Raw genomic sequence first — 25746 nt, forward strand, 5'->3', positions numbered from 1 at the left:
AATAAGGACAATATGCCTGAACAATACAAACAGAGCACCTAAAACAAAGTGACATTACATGGGACTTGGCATAGGATGAAATATTTAAGAGTAAAATATTTTAATCTAAACGCCCAATAATTCTTACCAATGTATTCAAATTCTTCTTTCAAAGCCATTCCATTATGAGAAAAACACTGCTGACATATAAGGGCATACCTACACCAAAAGGAAAAATGAACAGATCAGTTACAAATGCAGACAAAGCCCATGAAAATAGCCATCACAGCTAACTAATATTTTACACAGCTAAATATGCCATAACAGACTAAATGTTACTTAGTAAACAATAAACAATACCCTTTAACCATAACAGCCAAAATTTCAACCTTTCTAAAATATAATTTATACACAAAACGAAAAACAAACTAAGCAACAGTCAAATGAATATATCCTTACTAAGGTAACAAACATATTCAATAACAGAACACTTAAATTTCAGTACTTCCTAACATATATTTCTGAGGCTAACAGACCCAAAATCCATGGTCAGATTAGATTGGAAAAGATGGAACCCCTTAGTGATTCACAATGAATGTTATTAAAACTTCTGAAAAATAAATAAAATAAAATAAAATAAAATAAAATAAAATAAAATAAAATAAAATAAAAATAAAACTTCTGAGAAGTCTGTAGTAAAGAAATGAATCTGTTTAGTCCAGTCCAAAGGTTAACTTCCAAACATCACGATTGCTGTGTCTATCCTAGTTATACATCTTCCTCATTTCCTATTTATACATTCTCTGTTCTCTGTGTATGCACTTAACACTTGGCCCGACCAAACAACAACTTGTCTGTTTTGAATAATATACAATTATTACATTAACATTAAATTCTAGTCCTTTTATTGAAATAATATTAACCAATAACCTTGTCAAATATTCTAGTCTACTATCCTAAAGTATTTTTTAAAAGTCTATATTATGACAGTTGCTCTGCTCACATCACCCCTATCTTCCTAGACTTATTGTAAAAATCAAATAAGATAATAATTGGAAAACTATTTTGAAAACCATAGCGTCAAACATATCTAAATTGTCCTCGTTGCCATTAAAATCATTACCATCACCGACTCCCATACTGATATCTATAAAACCCCATTTCTTACAAACTACCAAGTTTTCACTATTTGTGTGCTCTTCAAGTTTAAAAGTTTCAAACAAATGATTTAATTTCTCTAAAAATAATCTTATAGTAGGGTCACAACAGTTTTTGTTCTCTCTATATATTTTTTTGCATTTTATCAAAACTCTTACTGAAAAACAACTGAGTATGTTCTCTTTTACAGGGGCATAAAATATTCTATTATGTTCTAAAATCAGGAAACAGGAGTCACAAAACCATAGAATGTCTAGTGTGCATGCACGCGCACACACACACACACACACACACACACCCTTTTGACCAATAAACTTCTTCATTTTCATTTACCTACCACCCTAACAAACATTACCTGTTCTGTGGACCATCACCAACTAAATATTCAACAATTCTATCCAGAGCACCTCGCTCTCGGGGGAGAATGGGTCTTGCTAAAGGTGGACCTGGAGGATGAAGACCTAGTAAAGGAACAATAAAATTTATTTATATAGTTATTTTTACATGATACATATTTAAATATTACTCATATATTTATTTATATGTATAAAATACATTTAAATTTTAATTAACTTACCAAGTACTATCCATGCTTGTCAGAACTTTTGAAAGATTTTAACAAAAATAATAGCAATTCTTATAAATCTCTTCAGAGCATTCAGGTTTTCATTAAAAATATATACTACAAAATATGTTAAATTATGTTCTATATCAAAACCGTCAACATAATCTATTAAGAAATGAAGCTACATTGGTCTCTGTACAAACTAATTTTTAAAATGCCCAGATTCTTAAAATCTTATGTAATAACAAATTAGGAGACTTCCATTTGGGGCAATAATAGAGTAAAACAGGGGTCAGATTTACCTTCCACCTAAAACAACTAAAATACTATGCAAAATATATTATGAAACAGTTGTAAGGACATTAAAAATCAGGCAAGGTAGGATAAAGATTCCTGAGAGACCAAAAGCAAGTAAGATGAACCTACAATTGCCCCAGCTTGTTGCCTGGAGAAAATCTCTAGGCAACAGCTCAAGGAGGGTAAATCCAGCTGAAATGTATCAGTCTCCCTAAGTTTGAGAAGATAAAGCTGGAACTCTAGGAAGACCAAGGCAGCTTGGGTTTACAGGAAGAGTACTAGAGAGAAGAAAATGCACAGAGCAAGAACACCAAAGATCTACAGAGGATCCCCGAGACTATTCAACAGAGTACTGATTGGTACACGTGTATGATGAAACTGAGGACAGAGAAAGAATTGCCCCCAAATATTAAAGGTAATAGTGTTCACATGGGCCCAAAGTATAGCACGTTCTCACCAACCAGAGTGGAAACCTTCATAACTCACAGGTCACTGGGTAAGCATTCAGAGGACCTTTGTATAGAGACATAAAAACATCCAGTGTTCAATAACATAAAACTTACAATGCCTGATATCAGATTAAAAATTATTAGACATGATGGGGCACCTGGGTGACTCAGTGGGTTAAGCGTCTGACTTAGGCACAGGTCATGATCTCATGGTTTGTGAGTTCAGCCCTATGGCGGGCTCTGTGCTGACAACTCAGAGACTGGGGCCTGCTCCGGATTCTGTTTCTCCCTCTCCCCCACTCACACACTGTCTCTCTCAAAAACTAAGCATTAACCAAGAACCATAAAATACCTAGGAATAAACCTAACCAAAGATGTAAAAGATCTGTATGCTGAAAACTATAGAGAGATTATGAAGGAAATTGAAGAAGACACAAAGAAATGGAAAAACATTCCATGCCCATGGATTAAAATAAATATTGTTAAATGTCAATACTACCCAAAGCAATCTACACATTCAATGCAATTCCAATCAAAATTGCGCCGGCATTCTTCTTGAAGTTAGAACAAACAATCCTAAAATTTGTATGGAACCACAAAAGACTCCAAATAGCCAAAGTAATACTGAAGAAGAAAACCACGCAGGAGGCATCACAATCCCTGACTTTAGCCTCTACTACAAAGCTGTAATCATCAAGACAGCATGGTATTGGCACAAAAACAGACACATAGACCAATGAATAGAACAGAGAACCCAGAATTGGACCCACAAATGTATGGCCAACTAATCTTTGACAAAGCAGGAAAGAGTATCCAGTGGTAAAAAAGATAGTCTCTTTAGCAAATGGTGCTGGGAGAACTGGACAGCAACATGCAGAAGAATGAAAACTAGACCACTTTCTTACACCATACACAAAAATAAACTTAAAATGGATGAAAGGCCTGAATGTGAGACAGAAAACCATCAAAACCCTAGAGGAGAAAACAGGAAAAAACCTCTTTGACCTCAGCCAGAGCAATTTCTTACTCAACACATCTCCAAAGGCAAGGGAATTCAAAGCAAAAATGAACTATTGGGACCTCATCAAGATAAAAAGCTTCTGCACCGCAAAGGAAACAATCAACAAAACTAAAAGGCAACCAACGAAATGGGAAAAGATATTTGCAAATGACATACTGGATAAAGGGCTAGTATCCAAAATCTATAAAGAACTCACCAAACTCCACACCTGAAAAACAAATAATCCAGTGAAGAAATGGGCAAAAGACATGAATAGACACTTTTCCAAAGAAGACATCCAGATAGCCAATAGACACATGAAAAGATGCTCAACGTCACTCATCATCAGGGAAATACAGATCAAAGCCACCCTGAGATACCACCTCGCACCAGTCAGAGTGGCTAAAATGAACATATCAGGAGACTACAGATGCTGGCCAGGATGTGGAGAAACAGGAACCCTCTTGCACTGGTGGTGGGAATGCAAACTGGTGCAGCTTCTCCGGAAAAGTGTGGAGGTTCCTCAAAAAATTAAAAATAGAACTACCCTATGACCCAGCAATAGCATTGCTAGGATTACCAAGGGATACAGGAGTGCTGATGCACAGGGGCACTTGTACCCCAATGTTTACAGCAGCACTTTCAACAATAGCCAAATTATGGAAAGAGCCTAAAAGTCCATCAACTGATGAATGGATAAAGATATGGTTTATATATACAATGGAATACTACTTGACAATGAGAAAGAATGAAATCCTGCCATCTGTGGCAACGTGGATGGAACTGAAAGGTACCATGCTAAGTGAAATAAGTCAGTCAGAGAAAGACAGATAGCATATGTTTTCACTCACAGGTGGATCTTGAGAAACTTAACAGAAGACCATGGGGGAAGGGAAGGGGGGAAAAAAAACAGTTACAGAGAGGGAGGGAGGCAAACCATAAGAAACGCTTAAATACAGAGAACAAACTGAGGGTTGATGGGGGAGAGGGAAAAATGGGGGATGGGCATTGACCCATAAATTTAATTAAGTTAAAAAAAAGCATTAAAAAAGTATTAGACATGCAAATAAGCAGGAAAATACAACCCATAATGAGAAAAATAACCAAAAATGACCTAGAAATGACAGTTTATAGAATTAGTAGACAAATACACATTATTTTAAAGCTTTGTATTTTGTTGGTTTTTTTTACATGTATTTATTTTTCAGAGACAGACAGAGCATGAGCGGGGGAGGGGCAGAGACAGAGAGGGAGACACAGAGTTCGAAGCAGGGTCCTGACCCTGAGCTGTCAGCACAGAGCCCGACACAGGGCTCCGTGAGATCATGACCTGAGCTGAAGTTGGACGCTTAACTGACTGAGCCACTCAGGCGCCTCAGTAGACAAATATATGGTTATTATGATTCTATTCTATATGCTTGAGAATCTACAGGAAAGATTCAATGTGTTAGTAAAGAAATGGAAAAATTTAAAAGACCTAAACTGAACTTCTACAGATGAAAACTATAATGTCTAGGATGAAAATCTGCTGATGGGATAAATAGCACTTTGGACATTACAGGGAAAAGAAAAAGTAAATTTGAAGATATAGCAATAGAAACCATACAAAATGAAACACAAAGAAAAGCCTATAATTTTTTTTAAGTAAATCATCAGCAAGCTGCATAATATGCATATAATTGGAGTCCATAAGAAAGGACAGAGAAAACAGTACTGCAAAAAAAAAAAAATTTTTCCAAATTTGATGAAAGCTATAAACCCACAAATCCAAGAATATTAACAAACCCTAAGCACAAGAAATAATTTTGCACAAAGGCACAGATCATCAAATTGCTTAAGACCAGTAATAAGGAGAAAACCTTTGGGGTGCCTGGGTGGCGCAGTCGGTTAAGCGTCCGACTTCAGCCAGGTCACGATCTCGCGGTCCGTGAGTTCGAGCCCCACGTCAGGCTCTGGGCTGATGGCTCAGAGCCTGGAGCCTGTTTCCGATTCTGTGTCTCCCTCTCTCTCTGCCCCTCCCCTGTTCATGCTCTGTCTTTCTCTGTCCCCAAAAAAATAAATAAACGTTGAAAAAAAAAATTTTTTTTTTAAAAATGAGAAAATCTTAAACACTGTCATAAAAAGGTGCATTACATACAGAGAAACAGAGATAAGAATGACAGATTTCTCATCAGAAAATAAGCAAACCAAAAGATAGTAAAACAATATTTTTAAACAAAAACTATCAATTAGAATTCCGTATTAGCAAAAACATCTTTTAAAAATGAAGGCAAAATTAAAACTTTTTCAAACATACAAAACTGAAAGAATTCATCATTTGCAGAACTGCACTGTAAACATGTTAAAAGAAGTCCTCAGGCAGAAGGAAAATGACGTCAGACAGAAAGTGGGATCTATACAAAGGAAAGAAAAATAACTAAAATGGTTACCATGCGGGTAAATATACAAAACTTTCATTATTTAAATCCCTTTAAAATATAATTGATAGCTTAAAGGAAAAATAACTTTTTGTGTGTGTGGTTTACAACATATCTAGAAGTAAAATGTATGGCAATAATAGCACAAAGTCCAGGAAAGGAGAAACCTAAGTATAATGTTGTTAGAATCTCAAATTACTTGTGAACTGGTATTATATCACTTGAAGGTGAACTGTAAGTTAAAGTATATACATATAAGATATATGTAAACCCCAAAACACCCACTAAAATAATGTGAAAAAGGGGTGCCTGGGTGGCTCAGTCGGTTAAGCGTCCGACTTCGGCTCAGGTCATGATCTCACAGTTTGTGAGTTCAAGCCCGCGTCGGGCTCTGTGCTGGCAGCTCAGAACCTGGAGCCTGCTTCAGATTCTGTGTCTCCCTCTCTCTCTGCCCCTCCCCTGCTCACACTCTGTCTCTCTCTCCTTCAAAAATAAATAAACATTGGAGTGCCTGGGTGGCTCAGTCGGTTGAGTGTCCGACTTTGGCTCAGGATCTCACAGTTCAGTTCATAAGTTCGAGCCCCGCGTCGGGTTCTGTGCTGACAGCTCAGAGCCTGGAACATGCTTCAGATTCTGTGTCTCCCTCTCTCTCTGCCCCTAACCCACTCTCATTCTGTCTCTGTCTCTCTCAAAAATAAATAAACATTAAAAAAAATTTTTTTAATAAAATACAAAGACACAAATAGTTTAAAAATAAATAACAGAAACAATATATATAAATTTCCTAACACTAATCAAAAGAAATCTGGAGTAGCTGTATTAATATCATTATCAGGGATAAAAAAGGGTAATTTATAATGACAAAGGAGTCAATTTATAAAGAGAACACAATAATCCTAAACATACATATGCATCATAATGCGCTTCAAAACACATGAAGCAAAAACTAACAGAAGTACAAAAAGAAATAGACAAGTATATATTTGGTATATATGTAATCTATATACATATACATAATAGTATATATAATATATATACACAATAACATATAAAATATATGTATAACAGTATATACAACATATATACACAATATATATAATGTGTGTATATATATATATATAATAGTATTTACTTATTTATACACACAAAATAATGCGGTTGGAGATTGCAACAGCTTTCTCTCAATAACTGACAGAATAAACACAGAAATCGGTAATGACATAAAAGACTTGAACACCACTATCTGCTACCAACTTGACCTGACATTTATAGCCACTCTATTCAACAGAAACAGAATATGTATTCAAGTGAATATAAAACATTTACCAAGACAGATGATATTCTGAGACATAAAACAAGTTTCAGTACACTTAAGAAGATTCAAATACAAAGTATGTTTTCTGAACACAATAGAATTAAATTTCAAATCACCAACAGAAAGACATCAAGGAAATCTCCAAATAACAAATCTCTAAATAACATACATTTAAATAACCGAGGGTTCAAAGAAAAATCAAAATGGAATTTTGAATTGAATGAAAATGAAAAAACAACATATCAAATTTATGATATGCAGCTAAAGCAGTACTTAGAGGATAATTTATAACACTAAACATCTATGAAAGAGGGTAAATCTAAAATTCATGAACTCAGCTTCCGCCTTAAAAAACTAAAAGAGAAGAGCAAATGAAACCCAAGATAAACAGAATAAAGGAATAAAGAGTAAATAATAAAATAGAAAATATAAAAATAATTGAGAAAATCTGGTTGTTTTGAGAAGATCAAAACTGATAAACCTCAAGCCAGACTAATCAGAGAAAAAAAAAAAAAGGTAAGATAAAAAATACTATCATCAGGAATGAAAGAAATGGCATAAATCTAAATTATAAAGATATCAAAAGGATAATAAGAGTATAATGAATAGCTTTATCCCAATAAATTCAAAAGTTAAGTGAAATAGACAAATCCTTTGAAAGACCACCAAACTACCACAGCTTACTCAACAAGAAACCGGTAACTATTCAGCATGCTAAAATTTTATTAAGAACTTTTACATATATGTTCCTAAAGGATATTAGTCTGTAGATTTTTTTTCAACTGAATTTTTAGTTTGAAAACAAAAACAAAAAACCCTTCCACAAAGAAAACACTGGAGTCAGATGCTTCAACCTGTCAATTCTACCAAACATTTGAGGAAAAAATAATATAAACTCTCCACAAAATTGTCTGTGAAATTGAAGATGAGAGAATACTTTCTCATACTTTTGATAGCAAAATCAGACAAAGACATTATTAGAAAAAAAAAATACTGTTGACCAATATCCCTAAGGAAAATTAATGCAAACATTTTTAACAAACTTTAAGCAAATCAAACCCAACACTATATATAAAAAATAAAACACCATGACTAAGTCGGATTTATCCCAGGGAAGCAAGATAGTCTAATGTTTAAAAATCAATGTATTTCACTGTATGAACAGACATTAAATAAACTAAAACCCCATTATTAGCATCTCAAGAGATGCAGAAAAAAAAAAAGATAAAATCCATTATCCATTATTGATAAAAGCCTTCAGCTACCTAGAAATAGAAGGGTACTTCCTCAACCTGATGAAAGTTATCCATATATAACAAAACAATAACAACAACAGAAAAAACCCTACAGTTAACATCATGCTGACTGGTGAAATAGTAACTTCTTTCCTCCTAAGATCAGCAATAAGGCAAGAATGTCTGCTTTCGCAATTTCTTTTTTTTTTTTTTTTTTTAATATTTTAAGCAATCTCTATACCCAACATGGGGCTTGAACTCACAACCTCAAGATCAAGAGTCACACACTCCACCAACTGTACCAGCCAGGCGCCCCTGCTTTTGACACTTCTACTTAATATTGTACTAAAGGTTCTAGCTAGTGCAATAAGGTAAGAGTAAGAAACAAAAGGAATCCAGATTAGAAAAGAAGTAGAAATTACCGTTATTCACAGACAATGTAAGAGTCTATGTAGAAAATACTATAGAATCTATTTAAAAACTAATAAAACTAATAAGTTTAACAAGATTACAGGATACAAGACCAAAATACAAAAATTAATTGCATTTATATATATACGTATATATATATATATACGTGTATATATATATACATATATATATATATATACGTGTATATATATATACGTACGTATATATATATTAGCAATGAACAACTAGAGATACCAAAACAAAGCCATTTACATTAGGATCAAAAGTTGGAAACAATTACATATACATTTAACCAAAAAAACATACAAAACCTACATACTAAACACTACAAATCATTGCTGAGAAAAACTGAAGATCTAAACAAAGAGAGACATACTGTGTTCATGTAATAAACTAGGCAATATCAGAAGAGACAAATGGAGAATAGAGAGTAAAAGAATAACCTAGTTTTGGGGGGGGCTTTTTCGTTATTTTTATTTTTATTTGAGAGAGAGCACACGCAAGCAGGGTACAGATGCAGGGAGAGAATCTTAAGTAGGCTCCATGCTCAGCACACAGCCTGATGTGGAGCTCAATCCCACGACACTGGGATCATGACCTGAGCCAAAATCAAGAGTCGGATGCTCAACCAACTAAGCCACCTAGGCGCCCCAATAACCTAGTTTTAATTAGTGATTTACATCACATAAACACATCAACAACAAAAATGAAGAGCTATGAACTGTAACTCCACAAACTTTGAAAGCTGAAAGAGAACTGTTTGTAGGAGATACTCTGAACTGAGAGACAACACAGAAGGCAGCACTAAGAAGAAAGTGAGAGAATAAAATAAGTGATGTTTGCCTTTGTAAAGCAAGGCAGGATGAACACAAAAATAAGATGGGCAGCAATGAAGGTTTACATGAAGACCTCACAGAAGACTTTGCAACAAAATGAGACGTTGCTGGAATAAGCCTTGCAATACAAGGATACAAGGTTTTCAAAATGATTCTGATAAAAACCAAAGCTTAAGAGTAACAATACTATATTAATGTTTTAAAGGATAATAAAAGAGATTTGCTTCGTAAATCACCACAAACCTAAAGGCTGTTGCCATCTAAAAAAGGGCAAATGATGTCAAAATTGTAGCAATTAACAAGTGAAATTTAAGTTGTAGAATAAGTTCTTAATATAACAAATCAAGAACATTTTTTCAGATTTCATCAGATATTAGTTTACTTGTATTAACATTCAATTGTTATCATCAAAAAGTAAACCTGGATGCAAACACTTAGATAATGCACACTCATTATCAAGTTTTCAACTAGAATAAGTATGCCAAATTATATCTTGAAAGCCTTCAAGTCAAATTACCTTTTGCTGGAATATTTTACTTCTACATGTTTAAAATGAAAATGTCCATAAAGGAATCTGGATACATAAAACAACAGATTTCATAAGAAATATCTTAAATGCTGTGCATACTGATGACTTTTAAAATAACACATCTTCACATTTATGCTGTTATGGATAACGGTAATTAATACAAACATCAAAAGCAATCATTGTAGGAATACTGGTCATTTTTACACAGCCTGGCAAATTATCAAGTACCTGCTGGTTATTAATTTTCAAACATATGGGAGCCCTGTGGTAATACACATTAGATTGATTCTCTTCCACAAATATGGCATAATGAAAAAATGAATTATTAATCTTCTCTATAAGAAATCATTTAACTCATTCATATTTTTGGCAATGTACAACTTAAATACTCTTCTACATGGAAAACAAATCAAGAACATTAGTAAAATATGCTTTATTTACATGATCGTGAAATTTAGGCCATTTCCCCTCTATAACCCTATTCTTATACATGCAATACAGTTTTTATTACTTTATACAGGTTTCTCCCTCTCTCTCTCTCTCTCTCTCTCAAAATAAATAAATACACTTATTTCCTTAAAACTAATTAGATACACAAATGTATATAATTCATGCATTCTCAGACAAGAAAAAGTTCTTTCATAACTTTTCAGTAACTAAGAACTTTACAAATCTTGTGTATTTCAAATCAATCAGATAATAACAGAAAGATAAATAATTTTCAATCAACTTAATTTTTCTAAATTTCACAAAATACATGGCTGCCTTAAGTGGCATCATTATATGTCAAATTTGAAAGTATTTTTTCAGTAACTAAAGTTATGACTTATATACATTTCATTTGCAGCCAGCTTTCTTAATTTGTTTATAAATTAACAGTTTTCTAAAATCTTATGCTTTTTTTTTTTTTAACGCAAAGCAGGAAAAAACTCTACTGTCATAGCAACATTTAGATTGCTTTTATTATATAAGTGCCCTGTATACTTGATATCAACTACTCACTAGCCTCAAAATCATTATAAATTATAGGTTAGTAGTTACTCATGAAATAACAAAATCATCTAAATTAGAATTAAATATCCTAAAATAAGATAAATAGGGGCCCTGGGTAGCTCACTCAGTTAAACGTCCAACTCCTGATTTCAGCTCAGGTCATGATCTCACGGTTTAGACTGAGCCCCAAATCCAGCTCTGTGCTGACAGCATGGAGACTGCTTGAGATCCTCTCCCTCCCTCTCTCTGCCCCGTGTGTGTATGCACTCTCTCTCTCTCTCTCTCTCTCTCAAAATAAATAAACTTTAATAAATAAATAAAGACAAGATAAATCATTTACTACCATATTCAAGAATCTGACACGGAAATTTATATAAAATAATGTAATCTCCTGAAGCAGTAGATTTCCATGTACCATCACATTCCAAAAGAAATAATAATCAGGGTAATATAATCTATTACACTTCAAAAATGGGGTATTCCCCTAGAGCTCTACCACACTGAACAAAGAAAATCCAAAGAAATGAAATAGTAAAGGCAGTATGTTAATTTAATAGAACTTTATGCTCAAGTATCTGTCAGAAAATACTAAGGTTCTTTGGCTTAATAAAAGAAAAATCTACCAGCCCATAGTAACAATAATAGTACTGTAGACTACAATGCAGAAATAGTCTTCCTGGAATATGTTGTCATGCTTAAAAATGTATGTGAAGAGTTCAGCAAAAAACATGAATATATTCCAAAAGTGTTCTCTTCTATCCCCATTTTATATAAATCTGGAGCCATTCTAAATCTGAATATAAAAAGATATGCTATACTGTTGACTACAGAATACTACAAAGTTTTATTGCCATTTAAACAAAGAAGCCATAACAGTTAAATGAGCTCAAGAAATAGGTTTCAGTATCACAAGGTGCCAGCTGTAAAGAGTTATGGCTAATTGAATATGGAACTCCTGCTTAATCAGATAACTGCTCTGCTATTTCCAAATGAAATGCCATTTCCATACTGCCTGAAAATGGCCCGTTTTATTGGTAACCAGAGAAAACAATATAAACTGTAAATAACATTAAGTGCTCTGTTTACCCATTCCAGGCACTGAAGTAGCAGGGGATCCAAGACGTCTTGGTAACACATTTGATGATAGGGCTGGAGTAACAGTTCTTTCTGGGGGTCCACCAGGGGCTGAACTGTCCTTTGGTGGTCCAGGAGATACTGGAACTTGTGGAGAAGGGCCCTGGCTAGAGCTTGCTGGTGTTGGAGAAAGGTTTCTCTGAGCTGCAGTTCGCTGACGAATCTCTGAGAATAAGAATTAAAAAGTGTATTTTCAATTTAATATCTGTATTAGCCAATACCACAAATGACACGTTTAATGAAGTTTTGTGGCACCAGAAAGCATCTCTAGGGTCGAGACTTCTTATAATAAGAAATCTATAAAATGTACATTGAAAACTGACTATAACAGAGTACTCCATTTCTGATCCTATACTTCCAACTGTATATGTTTACACAAAAAGCCTCAATCTATCACAGGTATCACTTTTCAAAATAAATTCATTGAAAATAAAACCATCCCCAATTATGTGTCATGTCTTTTTACAGTAATCCTAATTTATGATGAAGGAAAGAAAGTTTATTAAAATTAGTGAAAACTCGGGGCGCCTGGGTGGCGCAGTCGGTTAAGCGTCCGACTTCAGCCAGGTCACGATCTCACGGTCCATGGGTTCGAGCCCCGCATCAGGCCCTGGGCTGATGGCTCAGAGCCTGGAGCCTGTTTCCGATTCTGTGTCTCCCTCTCTCTCTGCCCCTCCCCCGTTCATGCTCTGTCTCTCTCTGTCCCAAAAATAAATAAACGTTGAAAAAAAAAATTAAAAAAAAAAAAAATTAGTGAAAACTCTAATGAAAATGGCAGATTTTTTTCAAGATAAGAAAAAAGATAACTAAGAAACGAATGAATGAAGTATATTCTAGAATCATCAAATAATTTATGAGGTACTTAATCTAAGTAGTTACAGAAATGCTGAAAAAGTATTCTTTACTATTAGGTACCATTCCCACTCTCCTTATATTATTAACATCCTTTTGGTAATTTTTTTTGTCAATACATTCAATAAAGGAAAACTTCCACTCTGCATAAACAGTATCATCACAAATAAATCTAAATAAATCTCATCTTTTAGTTGCAGAAATTACAAGATTTTCTGTATTAGGGGTTGGTAAATGTGCCATATCCAGGCTCCTGCCCCTTTTTATAGTTTTATTAAAACATGACAACACTCTTTTTTGTTTACATATTGCCTATAGCTGCTTTAGAAGAGCTGAGAAGAGATCATATGACTGTCAGAGCCATTTACTATATTTACTATCTGGCCCTTTACAGAAAGTTTCATAATTCCCTACTCCATAACATTTCACTTCTATCATTTCCCCTTCCCACCATATCTTACTTGAATGTCAATGGTAAGATCTCAAGTAAAGAAGTGCTTATCGCTTTTTAATTCTACATATCACCTTAAATTATCACAAATCCTTAAACAGTAGGCTGAAACTAAAGAAGTTAAGTTCCAATTGGCATGACTGGTAAAAATGCATACTTCCAGAAGCAAAATATTTTAAGTTTGGACTCTGTTTGGCAGTTAAAGATTTTCATTAAAAGTTCACTGCCACTAAAAGTATAGCTCTAGCATCAGATTTCAGTTTACTACAATCTAGTCTACCAGCTAAGAACCTGGGCCCTGTAATCAGAAAAGTCTGGTTAGAATCCTACAGCTTTACAAGACCTTAGATGGGATAACTTCACTAAACCTCTTTTCTTCATCTGTAAATTCAGGATAATAATATTAACTCATAGAACTGTAATAAGGATTAAATAAGATAATGTCTGTATTGATAGCTCACATTTACTGAATACATCCATAATATTTCAGATGACAGTGTTTTCACACAAAGTATTTTCAAATGACCAGTTAGGGTGTTATTACTGAGACCAACTAATTTTCTTCTGGCTCTTAATTTAGTCTCTAACCTAGCCACTGAAATAATAAATTACAAGCAGATCATCATTATAGAAATGGAACTGTCTTTGTATTTGGTGATTTTCCATGCAGTTTAGAAATTTTCAGATTTTACCTGGACTAATTGTATCCTAATATCTCTTGCAAATTAGCTGGTTACCTAATTATCTTTTACTCATGCATGCTCAGTCAGTAGAGCATGCAACGCTTGATCTCAGGGTCATGAGTTCAAGCCCCAGGTTGGGTATAGAGTCTACTTAAAAAAAAAAAAACAAAAAAACACACACACACACACAAAAGGTACTAAGATCAGTGAAATTATATTAAGATTTGGTCATTTGAATTGATTTTAAAAAACAAGGTATCAGGTACTGCAAATCATTTTTCAGCCAATTTTCAGGTAAACCATAACTCAAAAAAAGACATTTTCCTTCCAGATAAATAAAAGTTTAACATGTATTAGACTATATTAAAAGTAGCTATTAAGATTTGAAACTGCTTCCTCTGAATGCGCATCTACCCTGGAGCACTTAACTAAAGTACCCTTTTAACATCAGCCATGTAGGACTGAAAGATGAGGTCTGTAACTAGCTAGTTAACAAAGGACACCATGTGTAGCATTCCATGAAAGAGACCATGTGTAGCATTCCATGAAAGCCATTCCATGGCTTAATAATTTCTAAATCTAAATTTAGGCAGAAAAGGGAGAAAAATGATATAAGAGAGTCAGGAAAGGGAGAAAACATAGTGTCATTGTTTTCAAAGGAAAAGCAAGTAACAAAGAATTAGAATATCAATAGGCGAAAGTACCTAGTAGTACAACATCCAATCTATAGTTGGTAAGGTGTTATGAAATATTCTGGTAGTCTCAATTTAAAACGTCTAAGATTTATCTACTTTTAGTCACCTGCCATTCACAAATGCTTTGTATTATAATTTCTCTAAAATGTTTATGGTATTCAACTAAGTATTATATTGTTATATTCAACATTTCCTGCATTTAAATGTAAAATACCATCCCCCCAAAATATTTACCAACCATTTCACATCATTCTGGCAAAGTATCATAAAGAGTGTTTCATAAATTCAAGTCTTCACTACAAGATGTTTCAACATCCTTATCTGTGATCAGTCACTGATTCAATAAAAATCACATTCAACAAGAATGAGTACATGTCTATATTTTTAAATTCCCAATGAAACAAATAGAATCTGAATGAGATTAAAAACCAGTACATTACAATAAACAAATTTTAAAATAATGAAAAAACAAGAGAGTTGTTAAAAAACATAGACTGCCAGAAATAAGTCAGAGAAAGACAAATACCATATGATTTCACTCACATATGGAATTTAAAAAACAAACAGATGAAGATGGGGTGAAAAAAAGAGAGAGGCAAGCAATAACACAGACCCTTATCTATAGAGAACATACTGAGGGTTGCTGGAGGGGAGGAGGGCAGGGGAATGGGTTAAATGGGTGATAAATATTAAGGAGGGCACTTGTGATGAGCATTAGGTATTATATATAAGTGATGAATCACTAAATCCTATACCTGAAACTAATATTACACTGTATGTTAACTAAGTGGAATTTAAATAAAAACTTGAAACTAAAAAAAAAAAACAAAAACAAACAAACAAAAAAAAACACAAAAACCAGACACCGGGATCAAGCTGTGTGGATTTAAGTTTCAGCTCTACCCTGTTTATTAGATGTGCATGCAACCTTTTCCAAGTTGATGACAACTTTCAGTTCAGCTTCCTCATAATAGGAATACTTAACTTCTTATGGTTGTTGTAAAGATTAAATGAGACAAGCAACACAAAGGGCTTAACCAAAGCACAAGTACTTAATAAGTACTTAATAAACAATAACTATTAGTAGTATTCATCTAAACTTTCCAGAGATTACAATAAATCAAAAACTAAGCAACCTACAACTTCTAAAGCCATAATAAAAATAAAATGTAGACATTAATGTACAAATTAAGTGTTTTCCTAAAGTTATTTGTGAACGGACTTAAATGTGTAAATTCACAACTTATGCAAAAACTTAAATCTATAACTCTAGCATATTATCGATAATTCTTGAGATAAAAGTTCTAGAAATCAAATAATTCTCTTGATTTATCAGATTTTTAAATACTGATTCTTTACAGGTAGAGGGTTTTGTCTTCATTTCGGTATTAAGCTGGAATAGGAAGAATACCATATTATAGTTAGGAGACCTGGATTTTCATCCTAGTGATACCACCAGTTCCTTATGTAGATAAAAAGTCTTTTATCTACTCTGGGTTTCAAATTTCTTTAAAGAGTGTTGGCAAAACTACAAAGATGATCCTCATATTTTCCCTAGCACTGGTCAAAGGTTTTCTGAACACTGTGTCCAGTTCTAAGCCTCATAAGAAAAAGTGTCAAGAAAAAGCTTTTGAATGATTCACATATGTAAATGTGGAGATTTTTAAATTGGGGGTGAATAAGGCTCTTTATAAGTGATTACTAAATGTAGTTCTGTGAGACATAAGGGATATATCTTCAGGAGAATTTCCATTGTTAAATGTATATAAATTCTGGTCTCTAATGTTTAAATTTATATGATTCCTTTAAAAAATCAAAATAATATGGGGCGCCTGGGTGGCACAGTCGGTTAAGCGTCCGACTTCAGCCAGGTCACGATCTCGCGGTCCGTGAGTTCAAGCCCCGCGTCGGGCTCTGGGCTGATGGCTCAGAGCCTGGAGCCTGTTTCCGATTCTGTGTCTCCCTCTCTCTCTGCCCCTCCCCCGTTCATGCTCTGTCTCTCTCTGTCCCAAAAATAAATAAATGTTGAAAAAAAAAAAATTTTTTTTTAAATAAAAAAATAAAAATAAATAAAAAATCAAAATAATAAAGACCATGGATCTGACATCTCTTTTACTTTCAAAATTTTCTGAACTCTATATTCACTGTACCATCTTCTACATATCCTACTCATGCTAAGCTACTTTAAACTCAGCCTCTGCCCTATTTCTCCACTTAGATTGTTTTCTCAATAGGTGGATGCCTTTTAACAACAAAATTACTCCATAACCTCTTCCTTCCCATAGAGGCAAAGCTTTCGGGAGGGAAGAAAAACTTGCCCAACATTTCACTTCTCAACCCAACACAATCTGTTTTTTGTCTTTCTTAGCTACAATATCACTTACCACTTACCACTGAAGACACCATTGCTTTGGTTACCAACAAACCTACACCATTACTGTTAACAGCTACTCTTTAAGGAATCCCTATTATCTACTAGGAACTACACTAGGTGATTAATGTGAGTTTACTAATTTCATCTAATATTTAAACCAACTCTTTGAGATAATTCTTACCCTTAGTTTTCAAAAGAAGAAACTAAAGCTCAAAAGCTAAGCAACTTGCAAATTCTCACAGTAAAATAAGAGATGGAGGCAGGATACAAATCCCAGTGTTTATTACAACAATGCCCTCAACTCTGTTATAACTTATCAGATTCAATGGCCTCACTTGTCTTCTACTCACCTGACCCTTTGCAGACTATGACAGCAGATGCATCCCTAACTACACTTCAACTTTCTAGATGCCAGTTTAGTTCTGCTTTTAACTTTAATCATTCCTTCTTTTTCCTGGGCTCCTCCTTTTGCCATCTACCCTTAAATGTTAATATTCCCTGGAGTTCTGCCATAGGCCTTCTTACTCTGTTTTCTCTCCCTGGGCAATTTCACTCAATCCCATGGTTTGAATAACTATCATCTATACGTCCCAATCGTTCCTAATCTGTACCTATAACCTTAACCTTCTTCCTGAGCTTCATATGAAATAATCAATTACCTGTAAACCATACCACTTAGATGTCACTTGACTCAACAAATCCAAAGGCAAATCCATTATCTTCTACACAAACGTACTACTCCAAGTCTTATGCTTATCTTGCTTAAAACATCTAACCAGTTGCCAAAAACCTAGGTGATATCTGGACCCCTCTTCCCACTCCCCACTTTCCAAATCTAATTGTCATAAAATCTTGTCAATCTAATCTTAAATCTTAATTATCTCTTAAATCTCTTCTTTTTCAACTCCTTTGCCACAACTTTATATCCTGTAGGCCTTTATCTCTTACCTATAATAGATTATATCCTAATCCATCTCCATGTCTTCAACCTTGTTCTCTCCAAATCCATTCTCCATATTACAAAAAAAAAAAAAAAAAGGGTTCTTTCTAAAATGCAAAGCCTCCAGTGGCTTTCCATGTCACATATACAATAAAGTCCCAAACTCCAGAATGTTGCATACAAAATGCTTCATGATCATCCTTCCCTCACATAAACACTACCTCCCTTTTTGGGGCATACAGCACTATTTGCAGTCTCTTAAGGTACCCCATTGTTTCCCTCTTCTTATCTTTGCATGTGAAGTAGACCTGAACAGTCCTATCCCAGTGTGTTCTCAAGGCACATTGTTACTAAAATTCATAATGCATTGTGATTTGTACCTACCACCTTCATTGTGGTCCTTAATACGTTAAGATTATTTACATGAGCGCACCCTTTTGAACCAAGAGCTCCTAGACAGGAACTGCATCTTAGTAGCCCCAGGATTTGGTAAGTAATTAGCACAGAGTGTGAGCTTAATAAACATCTGTGAAATAAATTTACTTTCCACTTGCATTTCAAGATTAAATTTCCAACTGCCTGTTATCCAACTTAGATGGTATAGTAGGCAGAAAAATGGCCTCCCACACATATGCACATTCTCATCCTCAGAACCTATAAATGTTATGTCACATGAAAGAGGAATTAAGATTGCAGATAGAATTAAGATTGTTAATCAGCTGAATTTGTGTTGCCTGCTTCATTGAGAATTTCAGCCTAACTTCAGGAGACCATACAAAAAAAGCCAACTTCAAGCAGAAAATATGCTAATCACATATGCCACTTGCCAGCCTGTAGTTTACTATTTGTGTTGTTCTGCTTTTTAAATTAATAATATATTTTCTTATATTATTTTATAAACAAATAATCCAATTTAAAAACAGGCAGAGAACATGACTAGATGTTTTTCCAAAGACACAAAGATGGCCAACAGACACATGAAAAGAAACTCAACATCACTAATCATCAGGGATATGAATATCAATGCCTCTGTGAGATATCACCACATACTAGTCAGAATGGCTAGTACCAAAAAGACAAGAAATAACAGGTGTTGGCAAGGATGTGGAAGAAAGGGAACCTTTCTACAATATTGGTAGGAATGTAAATTGATGCAATCACTATGAAAAACAGTATGGAGCTTCCTTAAAAATTAAAAATTTAAAAGTAGAAATACCATACAACTTCCACTTCTGAGTACTTACCAGAGAAAAACAAAAACACTAATTTGAAAAGTTAAATACACCCTTATGTTCAATGCATCATTATTTACAATAAACAAGATATGGAAGCAACCTAAGTGTCCATCAACAGATGAATGGATCAAGATGTGCCATTTACACACACACACACACACACACATCTATACATATAATGGAATATTATTCAGCCATAAAAAGGGGTGAGAACTTGTCATTAGCAACAACATGGATGGACCTACAGGGTATAAAGCTAAGTGAAATAAGTCAGACAGAAAAAAAGACAAGAACCATGTAATTTCACTTATAATGTGAAATCTAAAAAAAATAAACAGGGATGCCTGGGTGGCTCAGTCAGTTGAGAATCCAACTCTTGATCTTGGCTCAGGGGAGCCTGCTTAAGATTCTCTCTCTCTCTCTCTCTCTCTCTCTCTCTCTCCCCCTCTGTCTCCCACTTGCACTAAAATAAAAACTAAATTAAAATAAATAAATAAAATGAACAAACAAAATAAAAAATAGACTCATAAATACAGACAACAAACTGGTGGTTGCCAGAGAGGAGGGGAGGATAGAGGGATGGGCAAAATAGGTGAAGGTGCTTAAGGGATACAAATTTACAATTATAAAACAAGTAAGCCACTGGGATGAAAAGTACACCATAGGGAATACAGTCCACAATATTGCAAGAACTTTGTATGGTGACAGACAGTAGCTACACTTAGCTTGGAAAGCTAATGTACACAATTGTCAAATCACTATGTTGTACACTTAAAACTAATATAATGTTGTATGTCAATTGTACTTCAGTTGAAAAGAGGATGTTTGGCGACACCTGGGAAGCTCAGTCAGTTGGGCATCCAACTCTTGATTTTGGCTCAGGTCATGATCTCATGGTTCATGGGTTCAAGCCCTGCTTGGGGCTCTGTGCTGACAGCGTGGAGCCTGCTTGGGATTCTCTCTCCCTCTCTCTCTGCCCCTCTCCCACTCATGGTCATGCTCGCTCTCTCTCCCCCAAAATATATAAACATTAAAAAAAAATGTTTTGCTTTATAATTCTTTATCTCAACATTTACTTTTTTCATCACCTTGATGGTTTATTTCTACTTAGTCTCCTACCTCTTTCAACTTTAAACAACCTGCACCTGGCAGCTCACCAACATCCCATTTGGTAAATTATTATTTTACAACATTTAAACACAATTTGTTAATTCTAAGAAAAAGTTTTCTTTTATTTCCTTCAACTCAGCACGTTTATTAAGCAACCACTCTGAGTAAAGCACCACTGAATGGAATGCAGAGTTGCACACAGAGGTGGCAAGCAAAGATCACAAAAAATCATGAAACAGCAGGTAAGTGCCATAAAAAAGGAACCAACAAAGTGCCATAGAGGGCCCAAGAATGGGGAGATTAAACTCGGTGATGGGATGAAGGAAGGGTTCATGGGAATGGGGCATTTAAGACGAACACTGAAAAATGGATGGAGACATAAATGCCTTTGTTACCTGTATTAAGGCACAAGTGGCAGTTTTAAAATACAAGCCCAGGATGCTTTGGTTTGCCTGCCATCAAATGGGGGATGGAGGACGTCTATGTCCCCTCCCTTGAACCTGTTCCTGTTTGACCAAGAGAATATAAATGCGCCAGTTTTCAGGACTACTTTCTGTCTCTTGGGCTGCTTGCTCTTAGAATCCAGCCACCATGTTGGAGCAAGCCCAAGTGACCCCATGAGAGAACTCCATGCGGAGAGGAACTAACAGCCAGCACCAACTTGTCAGCCATGTGAGTAAGCCATGCTGGTAGTGGATCTTCCAGGCCCAATCAGGTAGATCCAAAAGATGTGAGGCAGAGATGCTCAGTCTCTGTCAAACCTTGCCAACACTGAAAATTCATGAGCAAAACAAATGAATGTTGTTGTAAGCCACTAAGTTTTGGGGTGGTTTGTTATTCAATAGATAGCTGTATGGGGCGCCTGGGTGGTTCAGTCGGTTAAGTGTCAGACTCTTGATTTTGGCTCAGGTCATGATCTCACGGTTCGTGAGACCGAGCCCTCTATCGGGCTCTGTGCTGACAGCATGCAGCCTGCTTATGATTCTCTCTCTCTCTCTCTCTCTGAACCTCCCCCACTCTCTCTCTCTCTCTCTTAAAATAAATAAATGAACATTAAAAAAATAGATAACTAAAACAGTATAGATATGACACTTAAGAACATCCCAAAAAGTAAATTTACTATTTTACAAGTGTTTTCCAGATTTTTTAATCAAACATACACCTCAAAAAACAGTAAAATATGAAGTATTGTTCCCTTTGCTATCAAGATCAAAAACAGTGATTTCTACTTTAATCTTCCACATATGCCACGTAACACAAGTGAGTAAATTCTAAAAACCTACTTAAGAAGTTATAATCCATTTGCTAGAGCCATTAAATTTTTCTGCAATACTTATTGATTTCAAATTTAGCTGTGGCAGAATACAATTGACTTTTCTTTTGTTAATGTCATTAGTAGAGATGCAGGGTTATGTACAAAGGTAAAAAAGAATGTATAGGTGACTTCCTTTTGAAACAAATATAAGAAAGTCTGTTAAGAATTTATGGTCATAACTTAATCTTAGAACTTTGCCATTAAAGGTAACTGCACCATTTTCAAGTTCAAGCATCCCACTCTGAAAGCACAGTTACCCTTCCAGCTTAATTTCTCAATTATTCTTTCAACTCCAAGGGGAGATCTATAACCCATTAGTTATTAAAGGGGTCAGCCAACTTTTGTAAAGGGTTACATAGTAAATATCTTAGGCTTTGTGGACCACATACAGCTTCAGTTGGATATTCTTATTCTTCTTTCTTATTTTTTAGAACACTTTAAAAATGTAAAACCAATTCTAAGGTCAAGAGCCATACAAAAGAGATCTTGTAGTTCAGACCCCTGTATCACTACTACCAATACCTTTGATGTCCATCACCCGCCTCTCATGTCTTTACTTCCCTCATGATCATCTTAGATTCTACAATATATTGTCATAATCACTCCCTTGCAAACAATTTCACCACCCTGCCCCTTTATCACTTTATTTAATCTATTAGTCAAAACCCCAACCCTGGTTAAAACCAACTCTCTTCCTACTCCATGCCTCTACCCATACAGCTAAACAACAGGAAAACACGCACAACCATGCTTTAAATTCGTGACTGTTAACTTTAAGTGGACTTTAGTGTCCCCTGGCATTCCTACATTTTCCTAATCCATTTACTCTCTTAGTCTCCTAGAGACCTATTTTATATATTCTCTTCAGGGCCCCAACAATGTCTCCCCCATTCTCACTCTCATTAAGAAAATAGATACAATCAGAAGACAATTCTCACTACCTACTTGTATCTGCCCATGTTCTCTGTCTTCCCTTATTATTGATGAACTATGCACGCTCGTATCGAAAGCCAACTCCTGCACTTGTACACTAAATCCCATTCCTTCTTGCCTCCTTACGGACTCTCTACCAATTGTCCCCACTCTCTCCATCATCAATTATTCCATGTCTTATAGGCCATTCCCAATAGCACACAAATTTCTTACCAACCCCAAATATCTAGATTTCTTTATCCTATAGAATCTATTCAGAAAATTATACTTGCAAATATCATTTTTCATTAATTCCAAACTTTACTACTTTTTAATCTACTAAGAACAAAGTCTTCCCATCTCTCAGTCTATGATTTCTACAGAACTAGAACGAATGCTAAGATTCTAAGTACCATTATCATTCTATTAAATGTAAATATGTATATATACACATAGATCTACCTTTTATGTTAATTTATTTCTTCATATCAAATGATTACCCTGATTTTCTAATATTAAGCACCCACTGATAAAAATTCCTTATAAAAAAGGGTCAAGACTAATACTGTCAAGGTCATGAAAAACAAGTCTGAGAAACGAGCACAGCCAAAAAAGTCTAAGAAGACAAGTCAACTAAATGCAATGTGGTATATCCTGGATGAGATCCTGAAACATAAAAAGAACATTAAAAATAAATAAATAAATAAATAAATAAATAAATAAATAAATAATAAATAAAAAACTAAGGAAATCTGAATAAGCTATGTGGACTTTTAATAGTGAATCAATATTGGCTCATTACCTTTAACAAATGTACTATGCTAATGTAAGATGTTAACAGGGAAAACTTGGTACAAAGGTATATGGGAATTCTTTGTACTAGCTTGGTAATTTTTCTGTAAATCAAAAAATATTCTAAAACATTAACTTTATTAAAAAGAAGGTGAAGGTCAGGTTAGTATTGTTTCCAGTAAATATTACATTCCTTTTAATGCTAAACCTAAGAAAACCAAAGAATACTATTCTCAAATTTTATAATCAATCTCAGTATAATATATATTATTAATACTAAGTAATAAGAAATAAAAGAAATATATCTACTACACGTGAATCACAGTTCTGGTTCAGCAATCATGCAAGAGAGTTAGATTCAAATAAGAACAGCACAATTCAATTTGATTTGGGAGCAAATCTATTCAAGCACCATTTATGCACATATATATTCATATATATTTTTGCACATATATATATATGCACATATATATTTTTCCCCTACCTATTTCAGTTCAGAAACAGGTAAAAGAAAGGAAAGGAAGGAAAAAGAGGGAGAGAAGGAGGAGAAGGAAGGAAAGAACAAACGAATGAACAATGGTAAAAGCAAAGACATAAATATTTGACTAAATCACAGGAACAGAGAACTTAAACATAAATAAAATGTATGACTAAGTCACCTACACAATAATAGAAACCTAAAAGAGATTTGAAAGGATTAAACAACAAAACTCAATTATAATTCTCAAAAAGTAGAATGAAGTTGAGATATAGTTTAGAATTTTTTTCAATAAGGAAAAAACTCCAAACAGCAATTAATTACTTCAGATGAAGAACTAGTAATACTACAATAGGACCCTCCAGAAGAAATACTTTTAAGAGAAAAAAAAAAAAAAGCTTATACTCTTCTTAAGGTTGAAAACCATATTATATTCATCTCTGTACTCCTCATGGTATTTGCACATAAGAATTATTTAACATGTTCTTTTAAATAAACAATTCATTTATGGGGCACCTGGCTGGCTCAGTCGGTTGAGCAACCGACTTCAGCTCAGGTCATGATCTTGGCAGTTTGTGAGTTCGAACCCCGCGTCGGGCTCTGTGCTGACAGCTCAGAGCCTCGAGCGTGCTTCGGATTCTGTGTCTCCCTTTCTCTGCCCCTTCCCCGCTCATGATCTGTCTCTCTCTGTCTCTCAAAAACGAATAAGCGTTTGGGGCACCTGGGTGGCTCAGTTGGTTAAGTGTCCAACTTTGGCCCACGTCATGATGTCACAGTGCACGAGTTCAAGCCCCGTGTCAGGCTCTGTGCTGACAGCTTGGAGCCTGGAGCCTGCTTCGGATTCTGTGTCTCCCTCTCTCTCTTTGCACCTCCCCAGCTCATGCTCGCACTCTGTCTCTGTCAAAAATAAATAAACTTAAAAAAAATTTTTTTTAATGAATAAATGTTAAAAAAATTTTTTTAAATAAAGAAAGAAACAAACAAACAATTCATTTATCTTATAACTAGTGGTTAATTCTCCCTAAAAGGCTAAAAGGATATCCAAAAGCAGTACCACAGGAATCCACAGCAGAGACCAGCAATGGTTTTTCTATGACTACAATATGACATCAAAAGGAAAAAATGTATTTGAGTTTCAAAGGCTTCTAAGGAAAAATAAATTTAAATTCTTCAAGGAAATTATGTTGCCTAAATATTATTAAATACTTAAAAATGTCAGTAAAGGGTTCATACCTCTTTTTTTTAATGAGAGAAAAGAGCAGATTTTTTTTTAAGTAACAGCATCAGCTTTCTGCAAAATATCACATTTTAAAAATTTCCTAAGGTTATTTAAGAAGTAGTTTTGAAACGTTAGTACCAGTTATACAAAATACTGTAAAAATTATAGAAACCTGGTCTATAGACCAAACACTCTTTTTAAAATTACTAGAAAGGGGGTACCTGGGTGGCTCAGTCAGTTAAGCGTCTGACTTCAGCTCAGGTCATGACCTCATGGTTTGTGAGTTCGAGCCCCACACTGGGCTCTGTGCTGCCAGCTCAGAGCCTGGAGCCTGTTTCGGATTCTGTGTCT

At 34.7% G+C, this 25746-nt stretch overlaps 1 protein-coding gene across 3 annotated transcripts in view; it reads right to left on the reverse strand.

Moving 5' to 3' along the window:
- LNPK (lunapark, ER junction formation factor) overlaps positions 1–25746 on the reverse strand; it is a 76433-nt gene that overhangs the window by 10389 nt on the left and 40298 nt on the right. For all 3 annotated transcript variants that reach the window (XM_086718936.1, XM_025934954.2, XM_086718937.1), the window contains exons 9-11: positions 12292–12504; positions 1493–1598; positions 128–198 (exon numbers count right to left, since the gene is read on the reverse strand). In XM_086718936.1, the coding sequence (XP_086575062.1) occupies positions 128–198; positions 1493–1598; positions 12292–12504 (390 nt within the window). The remainder of the gene's footprint in view (positions 1–127; positions 199–1492; positions 1599–12291; positions 12505–25746) is intronic.

This window comes from Puma concolor, chromosome C1, assembly GCF_028749965.1.
Source record: "Puma concolor isolate L17-30 chromosome C1, mPumCon1.1.hap2, whole genome shotgun sequence".
NCBI lineage: Eukaryota > Metazoa > Chordata > Mammalia > Carnivora > Felidae > Puma > Puma concolor.